The sequence below is a fragment of the Mustelus asterias genome, chromosome 13 (assembly GCF_964213995.1).
Source record: "Mustelus asterias chromosome 13, sMusAst1.hap1.1, whole genome shotgun sequence".
In the NCBI taxonomy this organism is placed as follows: domain Eukaryota; kingdom Metazoa; phylum Chordata; class Chondrichthyes; order Carcharhiniformes; family Triakidae; genus Mustelus; species Mustelus asterias.
In genome coordinates, this window is record NC_135813.1 from 27130837 (window position 1) to 27157792 (window position 26956).

Here is a 26956-nt window from a genome sequence, read left to right on the forward strand (position 1 = left end):
CCATCTCCATGTTGTTGCTTACGTATAACTTGTTATCAGATAAGGTATCTACAGGAACTCTTGGTGACGGAAAGCTAAGTATCAGTAACGACCTTTGATGGGTGGTTGATGGGTCAGGCGCAGACACGTTTGTGTATTTGTACAATTGACCTGCCTGAGGTTTGACTGTGTTTGATTTTAATATGCCCAATTCTTTAATTTAGGATATCCAATTTTATCAGTCTTAAAACTAGGCCCTGTTTATATCACCACATCTGGTTGGACAGGATTTCTGCCTCCACAGTCAGTGTTCCTGGGGAAGGCCTCCAACTGCCCAATTTAATAACTGATTGACACTTAATTTGGTGTGGCTTCCCAAAAGTAGATGATGCAGGACTCTCTCCGGCTGTCCAGCCAGCGGAGGAGACTTCCCCATTGCCGATATTAAATTCTGTCACAGTTGGATTCCACTTGTTTTTAAGCAAATTGATTTAGCTGATTTAATTGATTTGTCCTAACAAAAAGTAGTAAAAAATGCAATTGTTGGAAATGTAAAGCAAAAAAAGAAAATGTAGGAAATGCAATTAGGTTAGCCAGCATCTTTTAAAACAATATTTGATGGGATGTGGGATGTTGCTTGCAAGACCAGCATTTGTTGCCCATCCCTAATTGCCCTTGAACTAAGTGGCTTGCTAGGCGATATCAGAAGGCTGCAAAGAGTCAACCATATTGCTGTGGATCGGGAGCCACTTATAGGTTGGACTAAGTGAGGACAGCAGAGTTTCAATGACCCAGACAGATTTTTGCCACAATCAATGATAGTTTCATGGTCAGTATTACTGAGACTAGTTTTCAAATCCAGGTTGAAACTGGATCATTAGTCCGGTGACATTCCATCTGCAATTATATTACTATTTTAGGTATTATTCTTAATCAGTAAGCATTATAATGGTTGGAAAACTAAGAGAAAAAAAAGGAAAGTAGAAAATGTATGATTATACCTGCTTGCCTCGCTCTCAGAACAACAATATGGTCCACCTTAACATTGATCATGTCATCTCCTGCCACTTATAACATAAATTACAGCATGGAGCAGTTGGGTTTAATGGCTTGTGTCTTTGTTGTTAAATTCATGTACTTTTATGAACACATGAAATATATTTCTTCCTTCCCCTCTTCACCTATTCGAACAATCGATCCCATCATCACAATTTTGTTCACTCTTCCATCGCTCCAGCTTCCAGTTGTTCTTTCCCAGCACCTTGACCTTTGATGCAACACTTGTCCATTTATTTCCTCCCAAATAAATACCCAGGATCCTGAACAGCCCGGTAACTATTGTTCTTCGGTGTATCGCATATTTTAAAAAAATATATAATGTTTTCTTGCACTGAAAAAAATCTATTCAATATTCCAGTTTGAAGATTAAGCCTGGAATGTAGTGGACAGGAGAATAATAGCAGAGTTGAGGAGGTGATGATGAAATGGGCTGACACATGGCAAATTTCATACAGCAAATTCTGAACTGGTGCATTTTAGCTGGAAGAATGGAGGCTAAATTATACAATTCTAAAGAGGGTGCATAAACAGGAAATCATACAAATCTTTGACATTTGCAGGACAAGTTGAAAACGCCAAGAAGAACTTTCACATTATAAACTGAGTCCAAAAGCACTGACATTATGCAAAGCCTTTATAAATCATTAGTTAGCCCCCAGCTACACACTGTGTCCACTTCTAGAAAGCAAGTCAATGCCTTCGAGAGGATGCAGAGAAGATGCACCAGGATGATATCAAGGAAGTAAGACCTCAGCTGCATAAATAAGCTGAAGAAGCTGAGGTTGTTCTCCTTAAAGCAGAGAATGTTATGGATAGAGCTGTTAAAATGAAGGGTTCTGAATCATAGAATCCTTACAGTGCAGAAGGAGGCCATTCAGCCCATCAAACTTGCACTGACAAGAAGCCCACCCAGGCCCTATCCTGTAACCCCAAATATTTACCCTGCTAGTCTCCCTGAACTAAGGGGCAATTTAGTATGGCCAATCAACCTAACCTGCACACCTTTGGACTGTGGGAGGAAACTTAAGGAAAGGATAGATACATTTTGAACAGTAAAGGAATTAAGGGTTGTGGTGAGCGGGCGGGTAAGTGGAGCTGAGTCCACGAAAAGATCAGCCATGATCTTATTGAATGGCGGGGCAGGCTCGAGGGGCCAGATGGCCTACTCCTGTTCCTAGTTTTATGTTCTAACTGGAGCACCTGGCGGAAATTTACGCAGACACGGGGAGAATGTGCAAATTCTACACAGTCACCCAAGGCTGGAATTGAACCCGGGTCCCTCGCACTGTGAAGCAGCCATGCTAACCACTGTGATAGAGTAGTAAGGCGAAACTGCTTCCAGAGGCAGAACGGTCAGTGACCAGAAGACACAGATTTGAGGTAACTGCCAAGAGAAGCAGAGACGAGATGAGAATGATTTTTTACACAGTAGCCAGTTGCTATGATTTGCAGTGCAGTGCTTGAAAGAGTGATGGAAGCTGTTTCAATGGTAATTTTCAAAAGGAAATTGGATCAAACTTGAGGAGAAAACAATCGTAGAATTATGGTGAAAGGGGCCTATAATTAGATAGCTCTATAAAAGGGGCACAAACACAATAGACCGAATCTCCCTCTCTGCTGTATTCATCTCTGATTTGGGATAGTTTTGAATTTGTGCAGAGGCGACACGGTGGCACAGTGCTTAGCACTGCTGCCTCACTGTGCCAGGGACCCGGGTTCAATTCCCCGCTTGGGTCACTGTGTGGAGTTTGCACATTCTCCCTGTGTCTGCGTGGGTTTCCTCCGGATGCTCTGGTTTCCTCCCACAGTCCAAAGATGTGTGTTAGTGGATTGGCATGCTAAATTGCTCTTAGTGTCAGGGGGACTAGCTCGGGTAAATGCATGGGGTTATGGGATTGTCTGGGTGAGATTGTCGGTGCAGACTCGTTGGGCCGAATGGCATCCTTCTGTAGGATTCTATGAATCAAATATCCATTGTCTTTCATTCGCATATCCTTGTAATTGACATATTAGCATTAAAAAATCTGAGACAGGGATCTAAATCTAAAAGCAGAATTTATCTGTTCTCTATCCTGACGCCGAGTGACCTCCCTCTCTACTGATGTCCACTGTTGTGTATAATGGTTAAAAAAATATATTTTTCACTCGCTACCGAACCGGATACAACAAACAACCACGTAAAATGTGTTAGAAACAGATGTAATGTGCTGGCGAATTTCACTGCTGGGCTGGACAATAAGAGTTAATTTTAGGGATTTGAGACTCCACAGATACATTTTAACCCAGATGTCTTTCAAAGTGACACTGCCAAATGAAACATTGCAGTTTGCTGGAAAGCTTAAGTGATGCACATCAGCATCGCTGTGACCCAGACTGAAGTATACGGTGGCCTTTTATTTAGTTTGTCGCTTGTTGTGAAACTTCGTGGAACTTCCCCTTCTTGGGGTGTGACAGCTATAAAGTGACGTCCCAACTCAACCTAGCTTGCTTTTGTAAGAAATCCGACCTCCCCTCGCACATGTGATTGGCGCAGGCCACCTCTGTACCAACCCAATTGGATATTAATCAACGATTCGCTGGCCTGGTTGGCGGAGCAGAGGAGTCAATCAAGGCGGAGGGGCGTGGCGGGGAAGGGAAGGGGCAGGGAAGGCAGTTTCGCCGGCTTCTCGCTGGCGATTACACTGGGAGCAGCGGCCGCGCTGTCACTTTTAGTGCGAGATGCGGCTGCAGAGGAGGCACGTTGCTCCTTAACACAGGGCATTTCTGACCACACATTGTCTCAGCTTGGAGGGGGGTAAAACAAACCATTGATTCCAGGACTCCAAACCTGAGATCGGAAGTGCAATGTTGCCCATGGTAGGGAGACTGGCGTTGATAATGATGTGCTTGGCATTGCCGGGACTGAGACAGGCAGCCGGCACAGATGGATGGAACACTACAGAGGGATACAATGTCACAACCCTGCTAGACTTCCTCAATAGTACCAGCTTGCAAGAGGAGATCTCGACTGCTACCGAAAGCTCCTTTGCAACATCAGCAGTACCTTCTACTATTGTAACCACACAAACCACTACCATTCCGCCTACTACTACCATCGGCTGGGAATGGGAGGAATCACAAGGTGAGTTATTTCTCCCTGTATCAAAATACCGCTACCCCCCCCCACCACCACCACATGTCGTTTTTATTGTGTTAATAACCTGGTTGCAATGTGAATAGCTAATTTAGAGGGTTGACAGAGGCTATGTATGTCCAAGGTTGATAATTTTTCGGTTTACACCGGCAAGTGGAGGAAGCACATTAGGGTTGAATTGGTATTGCAGCTATTTCTGGCTTCTGTGGAACAGGCGGCAATATAAATGAATATTAAATACACAGTATGATCAGTATTATTTACACACTTTTAGCTCTTATTCAATGGTGTCGGTAGGATTGAATGATACAGTAGTCAGGCGCCGTCAATACTGTACATACAGATTCTTAACTCCATTCAAAACAATGGGAATTGGCGAGAGTAAGGCGGTGTACCTTACCCTTGAAGAATAGCTTTCTCTGTATATTTTATATCTATCCCCTGCGCGCACACACAGTTGTTTCTTTCTACCATCACTCCCTCCTCCACACAACCACTATCAGAGGAGATGATCTGAGGGTGGCCATTTGTGTCCCACTCACAAATACCACCAATGTCGCTCGGAAAGACGATTTATTAAATTTGACATTCTTAGGATTTAACAGGACGTATTGCAATTGACTCGTGTGTGTGTGTATGTATGTGTGTGTGTATATATATATATTTGCCATTTCCAAAGACACTTGTTTATGCGTGTGGGGGAGAACATCTGTGCAACCATTTTTGCTTCAGTGACATTTTTTTGATGCAAGGATGTATTGGGGTGAAGAATGTACAAAATTGTCAATCAGCACGAATGTTTATTAAGTAACCACAAGAAAGGCTTGTCAGTGTATAAAATATGTGCCCTGACTGAAGTGAAACTACAGCTCAGGGGAGTGTTGTACTGCCACTTGTTGAGGTCAAGTTTCATGAGTGCCTGTGACACTACCATGTATCATGACCTGGCGCCAAGCCTTCCTGTGACTCAAGAAGACACAAAGTGTGATCCCTCAAGAAGGCCACCTCACACAACCTGTGCTCAGCAACATGTTCTCTGCATTCTCAGCATGTTATGAAGCATGGTTTAACAACACTTGTGACATTTGTCACATCTCCTGGAGAGTTTATAATACTGAAGAAACTTTGTAATGCCTTCCACCCAGTCTTATCTTAATAATGTATTCAGACTGAAACTTATGATATCAGATGATACACCAATATAAAATGCATATCTTTATTTGATTTGATTTATTATTGCCACGTGTATTAGTATACAATGAACAGTATTGTTTCTTGCACACTATACAGACAACGCATACCATACATAGAGAAGGAAAGGAGAGCATGCAGAATGTAGTGTTACAGTCACAGCTAGGGTGTAGAGAAAGATCAACTTAATGTGAGATAGGTCCATTCAAAAGTCTGATGGCAACAGGGAAGAAGTTGTTCTTGAGTCGGTAGGTACATGCCCTCAGAGTTTTGTATCTTCTTCCCGACGGAAGAAAATGGAACAGAGTATGTCCGGGGTGCTTAACTGTGGGGTACTTAATTATGCTGACTGCTTTTCCAAGGCAGTGGGCAGTGTAGACAGTGTCAATGAGTGGGAAGTTGGTTTAAGTGATGGACTAGGCTTCGCTCATGACCCTTTGTAGTTTCTTGCGGTCTTGGGCAGAGCAGGAGCCATACCAAGCTGGCATACAACCAGAAAGAATGCTTTTCATGGTGCATCTGTAAAAGTTGGTGAGAGCTGTAGTGGACATGCTATATTTCCTTTGTCTTTTGAGAAGGTAGAGGCTTTGGTGAGCTTTCGTAACTACAGTGTCGGCATTGAGGGACCAGGACAGGTTGTATGTGATCTGGACACCTAAAAACTTGAAGTTTTTGACTATTTCTACTTCATACCCATTGATGTAGACAGGGGCATGTCCTCCATTACGCTTTTTGAAATCGATGACTATCTCTGTTGTTTCATTGATATTGAGGGAGAGATTATTGTTGTCGCACCAGTTCACCAGATTCTCTATCTCTTTTCTGTGCTCCGTCTCATCATTGTTTGAGATCCAACCCACTACATGGTGTCATCAGCAAACTTGAAAATCAAGTTGGAGGGGAATTTGGCCACACAGTCTTAGCCTTGTGGGGGGGCATCGATGTCGAGGATGATTGTGGAGGAGGTGTTGTTGCCTATCCTTACTGATTGCAGTCTGTGAGTTAGGAAGTTCAGGATTCAGTTGCAGAGGAAGGAGCTGAGCCCCAGGCCATGGAGGTTGGAGATGAGTTTCGTAGGAATAATGGTGTTATTGCATAAGAAAAATAATTCAGTGAACTTCTCCAACAGCCTTGTGGGTAAAGACAATACCACTGCAGCAGTGAGCCATCCAAATCAGAAAGTTCCAGAATCTATATTTACTTAGCACATCTCCACCAGGGCAATAACCAGACAGCAAAACCTATCTCCGTGCCTCAGTTTAGTGAGAATAATAAAGAGCTTTTGTTTTAATTTTCGATTGCTAGCCAGTACTGAAAGCTACAGAATGGCCAACTGGAGATTGATAAAAACAGAATTAAACTCAACTATGATGTCCTCCATCATCAAGTAACCTGCCAGAATTTCTTGCATAGGCTTAGAATTGAACAATGACTACATGGGTGTGGTACAGTTGGAACTATTCCACACAAAAGAATTGACCCAATATTGAAGGGAAGTTGGTCTTGCTGGTGCAATAACTCCAGCCCCACGATGGCATTCATCAAAAGCTTTTCAATCACTGCTCCCCTGTCAAGTAAGCCATCACATTCCCAGTGTAATTATTGAAGCTGCTGCATAATAGTGTCTTAAATCAAGAACATTTTAAAGAAAATTTTTGACTATATTTGGGTATATTTTGACTATATTTGAGATTTTGATCAATTTCTTTTGATGGTACTTTTACATTTAAATTTGCTGCTAGTCACCAATTCTCTTTATTATGCCATGTGTTTCCAACTTTCAGAGCCTTGCATAAATTTGGACTTTACCTCCCAACTTAGAAAATTATGCACCTAGGTGCAGGGATTTGTATTAGGCTGTGCCGTTTTGTTTTCAGCATAATTCATCCAAAATTGATCAAACTTGTGCAAATTTAAAGACAAAACTGATGTTGCCCAATTGAAAAGCATTTCAGGCAGTTTTACATTCAGTGGTTTGCAAATATAGTTCAGCGGAAACCTGAGGAAAAAGACACCTCTTGTCAACTAACAAAATCTTGACAGCAAAATATACCCAGATCACTGAATGTACCAAAAGTGCAAACTTTTGGCCCTAATATTACTTTCCCACTATTTAGTCCTTGGAACTTATATTTGTACTGTAGTTTTCAATACAATTGGCTATTTGTTTTAGAAATAATTTGTTTTGGAAAATCAAAAATCTTTCCTGTGGTCTAAAAATGGCCTGAACATGAATTAGTGAGTGTATTTGGCTCTTGAATGGAATTGGGATTGTGTCATTCATCCTTAAAATGGCCAAAGATCAAATCAGGACCGCTGTGCCTTTGTGCTACCATTAAGGGCTAGATCTTTTCTGCAATTTATTTTTCAGATGCAATAAAATTGTTCCCCAGGAAATCTCTCTCTTTTAGGGGCTGTTTAATTGAGAAGTAGAATTCCATCCTTCAATAAAAGTTTATCTTGGTGGTCATATAGTGTTATGTTAATCATTAACACGCAAATTTGTATTGAAAAGAAATTCCAGCATATTGTAAATGATCAGTACCATTACCCAATCCATTGTGTCCATTACCACAGATTTTTCAAATGTTAGTAAGGAAAATATATCAATGTGAATTTGACAGTATTTTGGAAATAGTCTTGTTTGAGTTTACAATTGAAGAAATAATCCATTTGCAAAAGCTTTATAAATATTTCCCTGAGGTAAAGTGAATGTAATTATTCCCTGTGTAGTATTTTCAGTTTGTCGTACAATATTGGACTCTGAATGCTAATTAATGATACTTTGCAGGACAAATGGTGAAATTTGGCTCATGACAAGAAATTATTTTTCCTTTTTGAATATAACATAACGTGGGCCTTTTAAATCATATTTTTAATATGTAACTTATACTGTGGCGAATATTTGTTTTCAAAATTGTTTTGGAGGGAGGGGTGAGAAAAGCAGATCATTCAAGTGGGAGTTGAGAGTGAAGGCAATAAAATGTTTTGTCTTTTGTGCCCGAGAGCTCCCGAGAGAAGCTCTGGAGCGGAAGCTAAATGGACAGTAAAAATTACTCTACTCTGCCAGTAATGTATCTACCTCAAATTCGAAAATGGGTTTCTTCTCAGTTTCACCACATACATTGTGTTTAGGATTGGCATGAGGGAAAATTGCACTTTAATGCAAGATTATAATTTGTTATGTATTATGCATTCACACCCGGTAGGAATTGTGTTGAAGTTACCCAAACTAATTTTGTATAAGATATCCACATCAGTCAGACATTCAGCCAGTCTGATTGAAATTATGATAATAGATGTGTGAAAGATGAGTCAAAACTGATTAATCTAGTTTACATTTTTGAAGTTATTAACATGTTGGAAAGGGAATGCCGATGGATATTGTCCATATGGACTTCCAGAAGGCATTTGATAAGGTTTCACAAAAGGAAAGAAGGAACCAAATGAAATTGGAGGTAACCTTATGACGGGTTGGTAAATTGTTGGGAGGTAGGAGATGAACAGTCAGGGTAAAAGGAATGTAGTCTGTTTGGTGGGAAGTGGCAAATGGTGTTCCCAGAGATCTGGCCTAAAGATTGGAGCCTTGCTTTCGTCATATATATCAATGGCTTGCATGAAAGAGTTTGCAGGTGACATTCAATTAGGAGGGACAGTAAATTGTGTGGATGGGAGCAGGAAGTTACAAAGACAGTTTAAGTAAATGAAAAAAAAACAATGGCAGATGGCCCTCATTGTGGGGAAATCTGAGTTCATTCACATTGTATCCAGGATAGAAAAATCTAAATATTTTCTTAATGCTGTAATTAGAAAATCAGATACCAGGATCACAAAAATGTCATGCCTAGTTACATAAAGTAAGGAACAAAATAAATGAAATACTGGAATTTATTTCAAAGAGGCTTGAAATATAACGGGATGAAAGTTGTGCTTCAGTTGTACGGAGCTTTAGTTGGACGCTATCTGGAGCACTGCATTCAGTTTTGAGCACCACACCTCAGGAAGGATATATTAGCCTCATAAGAAATTTTTAAAAAAACTAATTCATGGGGGTGTGGGTGTCACTGGCTTGGTCAGCATTTATTGCCCATCCTTAATTGTCCTTGAGAAGGTGGTGATTAGCTGCCTTCTTGAACTGCTGCAGTACATGTGGTGTAGATACACCCACAGTGCTGTTAGGGAGGGAGTTCCAAGATTTTGACCCAGTGACAGAGAATGGACAGTGATATATTTCCAAGTCAGGATGGTGAGTGGTTTGGCAGGGAACTTTCAGGTGGTGGTGTTCCCATGTGTCTGCTGCCCTTGTCCTTCCAGATGGATGTGGTCATGGGTTTGGAAGATGTTGTCTAAGGATGCTTGAAGAGTTCCTGTGGTGCACTTTGTAGATGGTACTTACTGCTGGTATGGTGTGGCAGTAGTGGAGGGAGTGAATGTTCGTAGAAGAATTACCAATCAAGTGGGCTGCTTTGTCCTGGATGGTGTCAAGCTTCTTCAATGTTTTTGGAGATTCACTCATCCAGGCAAGTGGAGAGTATTCCATCACATTCCTGATTTGTAGCTTTTTGGTTGTGGACAGGCTTTGGGGAGGCAGGAGATAAGCTACTCACCACAGGCTTCCTAGCCTCTGACCTGTTCTTGTAGCAAGGAGTCTAACAACACCAGGTTAAAGTCCAACAGGTTTATTTGGTAGCAAACGCCACTAGCTTTCGGAGCACTGCTCCTTCGTCAGGTGAGTGGGAGATCTGCTAACAAGCAGCAAACAGGGCATATAAAGACACAAACTCAATTTACAGAATAATGAATAATGATTGGAATGCGAGTCTTTACAACTAATCAAGTTTTTAAGGTACAGACAATGTGAGTGGAGAGAGAATTAAGCCCAGGTTAAAGAGATGTGTATTGTCTCCAGACAGGACAGCCAGTGAGATTTTGCAAGTCCAGGCAAGTTATGGGGGTTACAGATAGTGTGACATGAACCCAAGATCCCGGTTGAGGCTGTCCTCATGTGTGCGGAACCTGGCTATCAGTCTCTGCTCAGTGACTCTGCGCTGTCGTGTGTCGTGAAGGCCGCCTTGGAGAACGCTTACCCGAATATCAGAGGCCGAATGCCCGTGACCGTTGAAGTGCTCTCCAACAGGAAGAGAACAGTCTTGCCTGGTGATTGTTGAGCAGTATTCATTCATCCGTTGTCGTAGCATCGGCATGGTTTCCCCAATGTACCATGCCTCGGGACATCCTTTCCTGCAGCGTATCAGGTAGACAACGTTGGCCGAGTTGCAAGAGTATGTACCGTGTACCTGGTGGATGGTGTTCTCACGTGAGATGATGGCATCTGTGTCGATGATCCGGCACGTCTTGCAGAGGTTGCTGTGGCAGGGTTGTGTGGTGTCGTGGTCACTGTTCTTCTGAAGGCTGGGTAGTTTGCTGCGGACAATTGTTGTGCAGTTGTTTGAAGACAAGAAGTGGGGGTGTGGGGATGGCCTTGGCGAGATGTTCGTCTTCATCAATGACATGTTGAAGGCTCTGGAGGAGACACAACTTCGGCACAACATCGTGGGCCGAAGGGCCTGTTCTGTGCTGTACTGTTCTATGTCGTAGCTTCGCTCTGGGGAAGTACTGGACGACGAAGGGTACTCTGTCCACCATGTCCCGTGTTTGTCTTCTGAGGAGGTCGGTGCGGTTTTTCGCTGTGGCGCATCCTGTCTGGAGACAATACACATCTCTTTAACCTGTGCTTAATTCTCTCTCCACTCAATTATTTTTAAAAGTCAATGAAGGTGCAATGTAGTGTTAATGGAACAATTGGTTTATTAAATGTAACTGAAGGTAAATTCGTAAGTCAAAGTGATAAGGAATATGACACTACAAAGATGAGATGGATTTGCTGTTAATCAACACTTCATAACTAATAAACAGTGTATTAAAGTTGATCTTTCCATCCATTTATCAATAGATTTTCCCCCAATTCAAGGAGAGAGAAGGTTAAGAGAGAAATTTTACAAAGAGTGCGAGAGAAAGAATCCATGCACTGATCAGACACAATCATATTTCTGATTTAAATTTGTCAGTTTGGTAATTTTCAATCACTGAACAGTTTGCATTCTCCATTTGGCACATCACCAATCTTTAATGTTCGATTGTGAGAAACGTGCTGAGCCATGCCCAATAGCATCGTCCACAGTTGTTGAGGATGAATCATCACAGTGTTTATTTACATGGGCAGCTGATGGAAGGTTGCTCCAAAATTGCATTTGGAGAAGGCTTAATATGTTACCAACCTACCCTAATCATCTCAGATGATGAGGAGGCTGGGAAAGCAATGTTAGAGAACATATTTTTCGACAGTAGAAAGTCTTCAGCTATGAAACAGCATGTTTTAACCAGTAGGATAAAAATAATAACTGAAAACTCTGTACATTTGAGTTGGTTTTATTTTGAATAGTCTTTTTGAAAAGGTACAATATAAAATTTTGTTGATTTTTATTAATTTGTAAGCTTATTGATAAATTTTATACATATTTAGCTAAATTTCAAGCAGCCTTGTAGTGAACAAAGAGAACAAAGAACAAAAAAAATTGCAGCACAGGAACAGGCCCTTCGGCCCTCCAAGCCTGCACCGAGATTAGGCAATTTGAAACTGGTACGGTTCTGGGATTGAATTCTCATTCCTTTACATTTCTGCATTTCCAACTGTATAACTGTAAGAAAGAAGGAATAAAAGTTGGTAGACAGGTTCCCTGTTGCCCCCTACCTTCATCTGCATCACAGACTAGCTCAGCTGGAGGCTTGCTCAGCTGCAGATGATAAACAGCAGAAGTAGGATGAAAAATCGGTTAGAAAAAATGTGGCTAAAAAACAATGCATTGAACACTGAGCAAAATAATGATTTTTTCTCTTAACCTTCTCTCTCCTTGAATTGGGGGACAATCCATTGATAAATGGATGGAAAGATCAACTTTAATACACTGTTTATTAGTTATGAAGTGTTGATTAACAGCAAATCCATCTCATCTTTGTAGTGTCATATTCCTTATCACTTAGACTTACGAATTTACCTTCAGTTACATTTAATAAACCAATTGTTCCATTAACACTACATTGCACCTTCATTGACTTTTTAAAATATTTGCTGTTGTTTTCTACGACTTGCAAAATTCCCATTATTTTTGGAATTCTTTTGTTTATTTTCATCCTATTTTCTGATTGTTACTTTTGTGTATAGGTTTGTTGTTGATAACTAAGGTTACTGTAAAGCAATTACTACCTGTCAGATTCTTCTTTGTTAACTGAGCAACTCAAACCGTGCAGCATGGACATGACAAAAATCTGTCGGTTAATTAAACAGTAATTTTTCAATCAGCACAATAGCTGATATCTTCAGAGATCAGATCCTGTAATGGCTTAATTTGAGTTCTAGAGTAAGAAAATATTGCTTTTCTAACAAAAAATTGTTGAAGTATTTCCTGGTTTGCCTGAAAATTTTGTGGAAATTGTTCTCTGGTGCAATATTTTTGGGAGGCAGCAGACTGGCAAATAAATACTGGGTCTGAGTAGCAATGTGTGGGAGTGTCTGAGGGAGTGGATGTACAATATCGGTACTTCAGCTTCCAAAAAGCACACAATATCAGCATTTTCCTTAAATATTCCATTTTTGTTCATTTTACACTGTCTCATTTCATATACAAGAATGTGTAGGCTAACTAATGAGATTGTGTCGTGGGTTTAAATGGACAAAATAGTTTTTCAGCAGCTCTAGCTGCAGCAGAAAAACATACTGACTATACAATTATTCACCATTCTCTCCTTAAAGTGAAGAAATGCATTGGACTATTTTCAATTTGTTCTATTTCCCTCCACATGTAGAAGGAATGATCCCTTATTTATATCTTTACCATCTTCTCCCTTTACTCTCTGCCAAATATATTGACACCTCCCACCGGTAGTGTTTGCCTTCTGCTGCCTTAGTCAAGTGGCCTTTTCTCACGTTAAGCCTAGATATTCAGCAATGCTGTCACACGTCATTATAGCCTAGACTAATCCAATCTTCATCCAATATCCACACGTGAGTTTCCAGGAGTTAATGGATGGTGATCAGACCGGGAACCTTACCGGATTTTTCTCAGTTTAATCCAGATACACTGAAGCTTGCTTGCATCCATCTGTGCGCATGAAATAGCGTACTTACTGCCATCGTGTCTTAGATCAAGTTACTCTGTGCACATTGAAGATCAATGAATGTCCATTCTTTATATTATTAAAAATAAAAACTTAAGCGATTTCCTCACCGTGGTTTGGATGCTTGTGTCTTTAGTCAGTGGAGTCACAGGAAAGTTCCTTAATTTGTATTTAATAATGTCTAATGTACAGTTTATTCTTTCGAATTTAGTGGATATTTTAATTACAATTTATTTTGTGGTAGGGGAGCATACTCTCAATTCCATTTACTTCACTGCCTTATGCAATGTCCCAGGGTCAACAATCCATTGTAACTCTGTAAAATATACTGTTGAAAATGGCTGAATGTACCAGCTTGATGCTCTCAGCCTACCAGACATGGCACTTGTGATAGAAGCCAATCAAGTGCTTCTGCACTGTTCCATTATTTATTTACGTTAAGGTGCAGGATTGAGTTAAACACATACAAAATTTAATACGTAATGATGATTGCTTGCAATAGAATTGTCAGTAATTCTGCCAATAATTAGATCAGGGAAATAATATTACTTTAAAATAAATAGTAATCTGGAAGGCATCAATTATAAAGCTAGTCTCTAAATCTCATCTTGAATGCCTTCATACATGACCTTTTCACACAGGGTAAAGTTCTCCAGTTGTGTTTAGATACTTGTGGGGAAGAGGGAAAGACAACTGAGGTGGGCAGGCCACTTTTCATGTCACTCAAGGCTTATCAAACAAAGAGGATTTCAGATATATCTTGTAGAAATTTCTGTGGATGATCTGGCTCCCTTGGTGTAAGATGACAGAGTGGATTTCGGTGGGCAGGGAATCTAACTGTTGATGATCGCAGTGTTACTTTTTGAGTGAGAGACTCGGAAAGCTTCATTTCAATGTGACGTTTCATTATCGAGCATAGGACAGCACAGTGGTGCAGTGGTTAGCACTGCTGCCTCACAGTTCCTGGGACCCAGGTTGAATTCCGGCTTTGGATGACTGTCTGTGCAGACTCTGCACATTCTCCCCATGTCTGCATGGGTTTCCTCCAGGTGCTCCGGTTTCCTCCCACTGTCCAAAGATGTGCAGGTTAGGTGGATTTGCCCCTTAATGTCCCAAGTGTAGGTTAGATGAATTGGTCATGGTAAATGTGGGGGGAGATCGGGTGGGGAGAGGGCCTGGGTAAGATGCTCTTTCAGAGAGTCGGGGCAGGCTCTTCTGCATTGTAGGGATTCTTGATAAATTTAGGAAGTCGAGTAAATACAAATACTCAAAGATGTGTGTCTTCTCTTACTCTCTCAAAAACATCACATTACTACAATTTTTTAGCAAGTTTGTATCTTCCTATGAGCACGTAATGGGGACTGATTTGGAGTGAGTAGGATCGCTAACTCTAGTTAGATATATTCCTGTAATATACATGTAATAAAACCTCCAGGAACATATCTAACCACAGTGGCACAGTGGTTAGCACTGCTGCCTCACAGCACCAGGGACCCGGGTTCGATTCCTGGCTTGGATCACTGTCTGTATGGAGTTTGCATGTTCTCCCCGTGTCTGCGTGGGTTTCCTGTGGATGCTCCGGTTTCCTCCCACATTCTGAAAGATGTGCCGGTTAGGTGCATTGACCCGAACAGGCGCTGGACTGTGGTGACAAGGAGAATTTCACAGTAACTTCATTGCAGTGTTAATGTAAATTTTACTTGTGAATAAAAGTAAATAAACATTCCCTCCCACTTCCAACTGCCCTGTCTAGGCAAATAGTCTTTTTCCATTAATGTTTTTAATTTTAAAAAAACTAAAGTGGGGATAGGAATTACAATTTGCTTTAATGCCCCATGATCGTATTCCTGTGTTGCTCACAGCATCATCCAGCTGGAGATTAATCTTCAATTTCTCAGGGCTCCAGGGCAGTCTGGGAGAGTTGACCTTTCTAGAGTTCAGTCTCTACATTTAAAAGAGATGACCAATGAGAAGTTTAACAACTCTAGTAACCATTGGCTAAAACCTAGAAATGCTGGGGAGAGTTCTCCCGCCCCGTCCGCCATGGGAATCATAGCGGGCGGGTGGGGTGGACCACGCAAAGGTCTGTTGACCTCCAGCGGGTTCTTCGGTTTTGAGGTGAGCATGGCCGGAGAATCCCACCCGCTATCTTTGGAATTAGGAGAAATTCCTCATTTGTTCGACCAGTAATTTCAGCATGTGCAGGACAGTTATCTATAATAATTGATATCTTTTTAGCCTGAGCATAATTATTTTTATTCAGGAATTGAATGGACCCTCAAAACATTGTAGAAGTCATTCAAGCTTGGTAATTGAAATAACAAATGATGCCAGTAGGAAAGATCTGAACATTTTGACTGTTCACTTTTACTGATGAACAGAAGAGGAAATTTCTCCAATCTGCCCATATTGACACATAGAAGAATGAGTAAATCCACCTCACAGTTTCCCGCCAATGCACTGTTGCAAAAGGTGAAGCTTGCCCCAGAAGAAGTTTCCAGAACAGTTTTGCTTCGTTCAGTTTGAGCACATCGAATTTTTGAAATACTGCAGGCAGAGTTGATGAAAGCCATTTTTATGGGTCATGTTTTTAGATTGTCCGACCATTTTCTGATGAGTTATGGCATGAACACTTTTCCATCTGTTTATCTGTCTCAAGTTCAATGAAGAGAAATCACTGACCCCAATTTTGACAGCTTTTTGCAATAAAATTCCAAGGAATTTTTATTGCACAGAACCATTCGAGAGGTTTTGCTCCAACATCACCAAATTTAGATATGTATAACCATTTCATGCAGAATCTTGTTGTTTGTAGATGATGCCATATTGACACCTGAATGACACCATATTCTCGAGTTAATTCTGTGGGCAAAATTTTCTGGCCTTTACTGCTGGTGGGATCGACCGGTCTTGCCAAAGGCGATCCTCTGGGGTGGATTCCCGGCGCAAGGCGAGTCATACAAAATGCCATAGGCCTTAGCGGGACTGGAAAATCCCACTGGTGGCCAATGGCGATCTCTCCACTGCCAGAAGCTGCATTGCTGGAAAACCCTGACCCGTGAGTTTAAATTTTTAACCAGAGAAGTCAGCATTTTGCAATTGCAGCTCAAATTCAGATTTGTATGTTTTCTACTGTTACTTGATTCTATTTTCACAAAAAGTAACAGTCACTTTGGTCTCTAATATACGGTCTTGGAACCTAGCAGTCTTTCCTAAATAACTACTCCTTGTATGAAGCCCTGCCCTTGCAAAAACATGCTGCAATTATAAACAAACAATTCAGTCAGATCAGTGGGTTACACTCTGACAGAGACAGCGAGCGAGGAAGGGAGAAAGATACATCAAAGGTCTGATGGGAGCGACATTCTGACTGAGAATGAAAGCTGAGGTCTTTAACCAGCAAACATTCAAGGGTTCAGAACAGATCAGGGAATTAGTGCTTTTGCCCACTAAACCTGCAGAAGGAGACTCATTAAAAAGGATGATGTTGGTTTTCAGCAGTGCCTCAATATTTAGTGGTGTTGTTGATCTAATTCCACCTCATCAGCTGACAGTTGATCAATTAGATATTGCAACATTTGAGTAATTAATGGACTGTGTGGAGCAATATTTTGATTCATTGATGGAATAAAATGGAAAGGTTCTCTGTTAATGATTTACCTCTTCTAAGTTACAACATCCAAATGTGTTGTTATTTGAAATATGGCATAACGTTCATCTTGTATCTTGTTGATTGGGATCATGGATTTGCATTAACGTTAGATGACAATAAGTATACCCAAACTCAAATTTGTACAAAACATCCCCAGCACAACCAGAAATTATGTCAGTATAATCTTGTATTACTTGTCACTTGAGAAAATGTTCCAAATAAATATATTTTCAAAAATAAGGAAAAATTAAATAATCTAGGTAAATAAAACAAACTTAAAAAGGGTTTGTCACTGAAGTTTAGCAGTTCAATAAATTTCAACATGGTAATGGATCAGTGAGCTTGATACATAAAATCCTACTGCTCTCGAGATATTTAATCCAAGAAAATTTAGAACTTAATCCAATTTGCAACATTTACAAAGGGGATTCAATTGTGGCCACATGAATTATTTGTTATCTGGTGACAAATTAAAAAAAAAGAAGCAAATATTTTGCACAGACAGCAGTCTGTATGTGGAAACATGGATTCTGTGAGGCGCCACACAATTCTACTGGCAGGAACTCTGCTTATTCACTGGCAGTTCATAAATATATGTAAGTGTTTTTAATAACTGAGTGTGAGGTTGATGAGTGCTGGTTAATACAATCCACAGGGGCTCTATACAACAATTACTTTGGTGCTTTGCATGTTCCAATGGATAGATATGTCAGGAATAAAACCTCTTGCCTGGAGAGGGGGATTGACAAGCTGATAAATAATTCAATCAACTTTGCAATTAGTCAAATGCTATCCATTTTATAATTCTTTAATTTCAATTTTCTCATTTGAGGTTGAAATTGCTGCTGGGGAAAAAGTGAAACATTTACAAGTATTTTTTTTCATGGTTGCCAAGCCATCAGCTAGTTGACATCGGACAGTCAATGGTGAAAAATGCAAACTCAGATCTAGCTTATGGCTTCAATTATAAATGGGCCAGGATGTTTATATTCTTTCTTACACCGAGCAAGAGTAGGCCAAAATGCATGCATGAGTTACACACTGTGAATGCCTGCTGCAAGTGTTGCTACCAGAAGAAGTTCTCGGATGTGAATTTTCTTGTGTTAAATAATTCTGTAGCACTGGGGGGAAAAAGACCACTAAAGTGCTATCTAGAGAACACACACAAGATTTGCTGAACTCTAATACTAGAGTGATGCACATATCCTATATTCCTTTGTACATAACTACATTCATTAAGGCTTGTAATAACTTGGAAATTATGACACAAAATATTGTAACCTAGAACACTGATTTTATCTTTAGTTTCTCAAAACAGCTGAGAATCAGGCCATTAACTGTTTGAATAATTATTTTTAAACTATTCTGCTGCATCACTAAATAATTAATATTGCTACTTAACTTGAATACTTCTCATTGGTGAACCAGAAAATGCACCAGACCTGCCCACTCTTGCAACATGATACTTGTAAACAAGCAACAGTACACAAGGTTACAAAAAACAGAAAATGCTGGAAACTCTCAGCAGGTTTGACAGTATCTGTGGAGAGAGAGAACAGAGCCAACATTTCGAGTCTGGATGACCCTTCGTCAGAGCGAAGGGCAAAGGAAATGAGAAGATTTATACTATGACAAATGGAAATTCGTTGGAGAGAAGAGCAGTACTTCTTTAGGGATGGCATTCTTGGAAAAGAAGTGTCGTAGTATAAATCTTTTCTCATTTTCTTTGCCCTTAGCTCTGACGAAGGGTTATCCAGACTCGAAACGTTTGCTCTATTCTCTCTCCACAGATGCTGACAGACCTGCTGAGATTTTCCAGTATTTTTTGTTTTTGTTTTTTCAGATTGCAGTATCCACAGTATTTTGCTTTTATCTTAGCACACAAGATTACATCATTCAAACTCTCCACCTACACATTCTACATTCAATTGGCTGGATGTTACTGGGCAAACAACAGTGTGGACAACGTCAGCCATTATTAAAAAAACAAGTTGACAGCAAACGGTTGCAAGATACGTTGTGAGTTGCGAATCTCTCGAACTTGCTGATTGATCAATACTGCTCCACCATTTGCTTTGCACAAATATTATTTTGCTCTTAGTATCTCCCCCTTATTTTTAAGAACTAGCCAAATTTTCACACCATTTGCCCCTTAACCTTGCCACAGAAGGTCAATTCTGATAATTAAGAATATGAGTATCCTTTTAACGATATGATAATTGTTAATATAACATAAAGCAACTTCTTTGGCCCAGAAACGGAATAACTGAAATCCATTGCATGTACAAATTGGCACAACCAATAATTGTTCTGTCTGACTGCTTACTTATAATTATACCTTTTTACAAGGGCAGGGCTTCATACAATGACTGGTTACTTAGGAAAGGCTGTTACAGGACCATATATTTTGTGCCCATAGCGACTGTCATTTCTGTGAAAATAGAATCAAATAACAACAGAATGCACACAGGTTAGAATGTGAGCTGAAAGTGCAAAATGTTTACTGCAGTGGATTAAAAATTAAATTAACTAAACTCGGGCAGGCGTTTCATTCCTATAACCATTTCTAGAGATTGTAGCGGTGATTTTCCTGCCTCTCTTTCTCCCCCTCGGTCTATTCTCCCCATTTCTCTTTCTGGACTTGATTTGAATCTATTACACCCTGTTTCTTTCTAATTCCATAAATGTTATTGGTTAACTAGGAGCTACGCTGTTGGTCTCACCTTTCACCTATGTCCCTGATGTCCCACAGCCTTGCTGTACCTGCATACTAACTTTATGTAACTCATGTGTCAGGACATCCAGATCCATCTTTATCACTGAGCAGAAAGTGAAAGGACTATCTGTAAATAACATTTTCACAGGTCTTGAGCTTGAGTTCCAGAACTATGCAACTAAATATTTTCTTTCAACAAATGTTCTTCTACCTTTAAAAAAAACTTCTCTTATTGACTCTTAACAGCTTTGACACCTTCCTGAGGTATAGTTTTGGTATGTACCTCAATCAACTGGCCATTCTTCAGTTCACGCCTCCAGAAAATCATAACCCCAATAGTTATCAAGCTGAAGGCTGCCAGAAAAAATCTGAACAACTATACATGTTGTGGGCTGCCTGGCTCCAACAAGGTTGGACCAATGCTTCAAATAAAAGGTGCTGTATATGCTGCACGTTTTTCCTACAGTGCAAAAGGAGGCCATTCAGCCCATCGAGTCTGTTGCGACTCTCCAATAGAGCATCTTACCCAGGTCATTTAAGCTCATAACCCAAAGATTGTGTCTAGTTTGGAAGCTACACTTAAAACATTACAAACGTCTTTGTGTAATAAAGTTTACATGCATTAGTTTAATACTCCGAGGCTTTGGGCAAGCCCCATCGCTTGATCAATCATTTCTGAAAGGTTAATTCAAGCATCATAATGTTGACCATTAAGGAAGGTTTGCACTAGAGGATATTTATCATGACGTGCTATTTTTATCCGTATTTTTATTTCATTTTTTTGCAAACTAATGAACAAAAGAAATCAATATAATTCTGGGTAAAGGATGTTCAAGTCACTTTACTAGGCCGACACCCTTTATCAACAGCACAATGCTAAATAGAATGTATGACGGCCAATTATAACAGGAATAAACCTTTCCCCAGCCCATCAGAGGTCTCAGGTGCTCCCGTTCCCACTCCTGATCAGAGTCAGCACTCCTTTCCTCCCCCCTCCCCATCAGATCATCAGCCGCGTCTTCCCCCCCACCACCCACCCACCCACCCAATCATTGGCCCTTTCCTCCGATTATCGCCCCACCCCTGATCATTGGCCCCTTTACCTCTCCCACACCACAGTTGGAGCCGGTACCTACCTCCCGCACACACTCCTCCCGCCATAGCAACCCCTGCTCCTCCGTCCACTCGCAACCCACAACCAATTATGAATTACTCCCCCCCATCCCTTCTCCATGAGGCTCCCACTGGGGCCCATCCCTTGGCACAGGTTGGCACTGCCAGGTTGGCTTGAGCGTGGTGCCAACCTGTGCCAAAGGGCAATGCTAGAGGGCACAGCCAGGCCACTGCCTGGCCATGTCCCTCTCTCACTGGGGCTATACTCGCTTTTACATCCCTGAGGAGATGCTCACGAGAGGTTCATGTCTAGGTGAACCTATTTAAATGGTGCCAGGCCAGTGTGATTCACGCCGGCACCCACCAACTCTGGTGAGTTGTGCTCTCTGGAGAGAGTGCTCGCTAATAACATGCTAATGTATTAAAATGGGTTTCCTCGGGTCCCATGGCAAGTTTCCCCACTGGCAAGGGACCTGACAGATTGGAATACGGAAACTTGCCGATGCTTTCCAAGTCTCTCCAGATTTTGAGTGCATGCACCAACATTCCTGTACACAGCGATCGCAGGCTCAAAATCGCCTCCAGTGTCTCACCAGTGCCCTGTAAAGCTGCAGTTAAGCTTTTCTACATTTATGTTCCTTTACCCAAGTAATGAATGCCAACATCCCATTTGCCTTCCTAATCACTTGCTGTACCTGCATACTAACTTTATGTGATTCAGGACATCCAGATCCATCTTTATCACTGAGCAGAAAGTGAAAGGACGATCTGTAAATAACATTTTCACAGGTCTTGAGCTTGAGTTCCAAAAATATGCAACTAAATATTTTCTTTCAACAAATGTTCTTCTACCTTTTAAAAGAACTTCTCTTATTGACTCTTAACAGCTTTGACGCCTTCCTGAGGTATAGTTTTGGTATGTACCTCAATCAACTGGCCATTCTTCAGTGATAAGCTCATTGAGTTTTGATATACTGCACCACCAATCATCCTGATCCCATCCTCAGTTGATGTCTGAACATTTACACTCCCATTAAGGGTCAGTGGATTTAATTAAGCAGTATTTGACACAAATGAGAAAATTTTAGAGGCAGGTTTAGCAATGGAGAAAATCAATTGACTGTTAGCGATAATGAGGCCAACAATGGAAATCAGACAGGGAGGTCAAAGGACAAAACCATCAAAAGTTAGAAATGGTAGCTATTGTTTAACCTAGTGCGAGACAGGATACACAAAAGGTTATACGGATAGTCTTATTCAGCGCAGCACCTACTCATAACAGAGAATTTTAAAACCATGGCTGGATTTTACAGTCCTCTGCCGGGTGTGTTTTCAGCTGAAAAGAAGGCCGAAGTTGACAGCCCATCCCCACCCATCATTTAAATAAATAATTAAGGATCAGTTGAGATTGTTAACAGTGGACAGGCTATCTTTTTAAGACATTTTTGTAAAGGTGAGAAATTGGGGGAGGCACATTATTTAGAAGTGTCCTTTGCGTATCAGAGGAAACCACCCGCCAAGATTGTTCCTCCACACCTGACCTCGAAAATGTACCCTCCCACTTTTCTCCCCCTCCACAGCACCTGATTTACCTGGGACCAGGGCCAGGATTTTCCAGCCCTTCCTGCCAGCAGAATCTTCCAGTCCTAGCAAGGTTGACGACCTCCCCTGCGCAGCAGATTCTCTGGCAGTGCGGGCCGCGAACAATGCAAATGGCCATTGACCTCAGTGGCCAATGATGAGCTGCCTTCACTACCAGAAAGCCCACCACGGTGGGGGGGATTGGGGGCATAAAATCTGGCTCAGATATCCTAGCTGCCTCCTTGTGGGCTTGCTTGCAGTCCTTGCAATGCCCTCTACCCAGTTAGAATCATAGAACCCTACAGTGCAGAAGGAGGCCATTCGGCCCGTCAAGTCTGCACCAACCACAGTCCCACCCAGGCCCTATCCCCATAACCCCATGCACTTACCCTAGTTAGTCCCTCTAACACTAAGGGGCAATTTAGCATGGCCAATCCACCTAACCCGCATATCTTTGGTTTGTGGGCAGAAACTGGAGCACCCAGAGGAAACCCCACGCAGACATGGGGAGAATGTGCAAACTCCACACAGACAGTGACCCAAGCCGGGAATTGAACCAGGGTCCTTGGTGCTGTGAGGCAGCAGTGCTAATCACTGTGCTACCGTGCCGCCCAAGTTTTGGTGCTGCTGCTACTGCTAAAGCTGTCTGCCAATCAAATTGGCTGGCAGTTCATGGGGCTGAAAGCCTACCTGTTAAGCCTGCCGGCAGTGGGTTACGGCTGCGGGACAGGCTTCTTTTCAGTGAATTGCCTGCTTGGCTGACTCTTGCAACGGGTGATCAGTCTGTGCACCCCACTCCCCAAGCCTGTAAAATCCTGCCCCAGAGGCGTGAGAATACATAATATAAATATGGATATAAGCATAGATTAAGCAGGATGGGTCAGTTTAAACAATCAACTGTCGCTCAACAGATTTATTTGCTGAAAGTTAATTTAAATAGCTTGAAGTAAATTAAGACTAAATTTACATCGAAGATATATCCTTACACAGTACTGAGAGAGCACTTGTATGTTCTTGCAGCAGTTCTTATATCTCAACAAATGGGTGTTTAAATTATTAAAATGAAGTTTCAGTAACCATAGCAAAAATTAGATTGAAAAAAAGAAATAGGAAAGAATTGTTTAAAGGGTAACTAGTGAACCAAAGTTGCTTTATTATCAGGATGACAACCATTAGTGTTGCAGGAGGAACACTTGTATTATTTTGACCCCACTGAACTACATTTGATGCCTGTGCCTTTGGTTCCCCTGTTTTATACATTTTTGCTGCTGAATTGGGGCCACATAGTTGATAAAACCTACAGTATCAACACCTTTGCTGCGTGGAGAATAATATTCCAGGGTCATTACATTTGTATTGGTTTGTACATTTAGCACCATTCTGAATCCCTTTTAATCGATGAAACATTTCAGCCATAACATCCAGAGAATTTATGACTGCTATGGTCAGTTGCAAATTGTATTGGCAAAATTCACAAAGTTATAAGCAAATAAATATTCTTAAAATTTAATGTTTTATACTGACCTCTTTGACAAAGGATCTGGTCCAATACATTAAGTGTAACAGTAAAAGCATGAAGAGTAAAATGAAAGGATTTTAAACTGCATTATAAATGAAAGGTCAAACACTCACTTCCAGCATAATTGTAATTTACAATTATTTTTATTTTTTGACTGTCTTTTAAATTATTATTTTTTATGACGCATTGTTATACATGAAGTATGGCATTGACCTAAAACTTCAATGTAGTTAACACTCAAGTTAATTAGAATCTGAAACCCAAGGCTATTTGGCTGGGTGGCTGAGTGGAACATATTGCAATGACAATCTGGATAAAGATTGTGTAGACAAGCTGAAAGATGCATTTCAGTTTATCAAAAAGGTGTTAGTTACTCATAAAGCCTTGAAGGATAATATTAGAGTGTTTTCCAAGGTACAGCTTCAGTCATGGTCTGGGCAAACAAAGATCTCCTTTAACTGACTGATTTTTCACAGAACCATATTGTATTCAGCGATCTGTGTTGAAGTTGATTCTTTGCACTTTATATGGAAATGGATGATAAAGAAAGAACTTGTTCTTTTAGAACCCCTTTTATAACCTTATTGAGCTCAACAATCCTTCTCAACAATGAAGTACTTTCTTGAAGTGTAGTCATTGTTGTAATGTAAGAAACACAACAGCCAATTTGCTCACAGCAAATGCAAACAGCAATGTGATGATAACCAGATTATCTGCTTTTGTGACCTTGGTTGAGTGGTAAACATTGACAAGGACACCATGGAAAAGGACCCTGCTCTTCTTTGAAAATTGTCATGGGTTCTTTTGCATCTGCCTGAGAAGGCAGACAGAACCTCAGTTTGAAGTCTCATCTGAAAGATGGCATCTCTGACAGTGCTGCACTATGTCAATACTGCCTGAATTTACCAGCCTAGATTATGTGCTGAGATTCCTGGAGTTGGATTTGAACTTGTTACTTTCTGACTCAGAAGCTAAAGTGCTACCAACCATCAATTGTTCCTCTATTATACACTTCCCCCCTCCCACATCCTTAAGTCCAAGGATGCAGACTTGATTGTCTTTGGTGAACAACTGGTTTAACCATTAATCACCAGATCTGACTAGATCATTTAAAGCATTATTGGACAACGCTCTCATCCACTAAAACTGCTCACTACTGTACACGAAGATCATTCAGGATGCAAAGATATTCCCTGCCTTGCTTTCTCTACTATAAAAAAAATCTTCTTCACCACCCTCCCCTGCTTCCTTCACCCTCACCTCTGACAGTAATTGCAACAAGGACGTGCACTATTTTTGTCACATAGATTGAGACCAGTCCTTCGCCTGCTTCTGCCTTTCCCTTAACCCTTTTGGGACAAAGTTCTCCGAGTATAAAAGTAGGAAATTTTTACTGCAGCTTCACAGGCCTTTGGTGAGACCACATCTGGAATATGATGTATAGTTTTGGTTTTCTTATTTAAAAAAGGACATAAATGCATTAGAAGCAGTTCTCAGATAATTCACTTGATTCATTCCTGAGATGAAGAGCTTATTTATGAAGAAAGGTTGGGCCTGTACTCATTGGAGTTTAGAAGACTGAGAGATGATCATATTGAAACATATAAAATCCTGAGTGGACTTGATAGGTAGGATACCAGAAGGATGTTTCCTCTTGTCGAGGAGAAGGGAACTAGCGAACACAGTTTAAGAATAAGAGGAATCCTAAGATGGAGATAAGGAGAATTTTTCTTTCTCTTGGATGTAGTCTCTTCCCCAAAACGTAGTTTCGGGGAAGAGGCTGGGTCATTGAATTGATGTTATGGGGCGGGGCGGGGTGGGGGGGGGGGGGGGGGGGGGGGGGGGGGGTTGAGAGGTGGTGGTGATAGTGGAGTGCCCCTCCAATTCTGATTTTAATTGCTGTGCCATTGGACGCTGTGTTTTCAGCTTGCCTTTAGTCTAAGCTCTGGGATTCCTTCCTGAAACCTTTCCACTTCTCTCTCCTCTTTTGAGAGGCTCCTAAGAACCTGTCTCTTTGATTAAGCTTTTGGTTATCTGTCACAATATCTCCTTCTATGGCTACGTGTCAGAAATGAAATGTTTTTGTTATTGCTTGTTAAGCACCACGGGATGTTTTATGATAAATTATTGTTGCTCGAGTATGTAATGGTGTAATAGCTAAATCATTCTGATGTTGAAGAGAATCGTTTTGTGCCGATACAATTTTTGGGGTAGAATAGCTAAATGAAAGAAAATATTATTATTTATAAATGTCATTCATATTTTCCACGCAGTGCTTAGTCTTCTGAGCAGGGTACAAATAATATGGGTTGTATACTTTTTTTAAATTCAAAATTATCATTCATCTATCCTGGAGTAAAAAAGATGCAGAAATTTAAAGCCAATAACTCAATCATGGGTCTCTGATAATGTTCATAAATCAATTGTTCTGGGTTTTATGGTTTATGATTATCATCAGGACCACCCGGGTGTGGAATCTCTTTATGATTGCGTATACAAAATACGGTGGCTTGATGATATCAGCAGTCGCAACAAAATACACCGAACCACCGACAGGAAACTTCCTCGCCACAATTGCTGATTAATTGTCTTCACAAAGAATAAAAGGATTCCCACACTCGTGGCAGTATTTACTAAAGTCTTAGAAGAATACTTTTCTTTTTAAGATACATTCTAGCCTTTCAAAAGTAAAAGAATTTGCCTCTTTCGCTTTTTGTGGAATTTTCCACTAGATAGTTGCTTTCTTAATAATTGTAGCTGGACTTCAAAAGTCATTCAGTACATAATTGATAGCGTCCTAAGGGCATGTGTGCAATATAAATGCAAGATCTTTCTTCC

General features: G+C 40.8%; 1 protein-coding gene across 1 annotated transcript in view; it reads left to right on the forward strand.

The window, feature by feature from the left end:
• The first annotated feature begins 3648 nt into the window (after positions 1–3648).
• The window catches only part of LOC144502533 (multiple epidermal growth factor-like domains protein 9), a 310066-nt gene continuing 286758 nt past the window's right edge, over positions 3649–26956 (forward strand). The window contains exon 1 of the mRNA XM_078226609.1: positions 3649–4159. Within this exon, the coding sequence (XP_078082735.1) occupies positions 3883–4159 (277 nt within the window). The 5' untranslated portion in view covers positions 3649–3882. The remainder of the gene's footprint in view (positions 4160–26956) is intronic.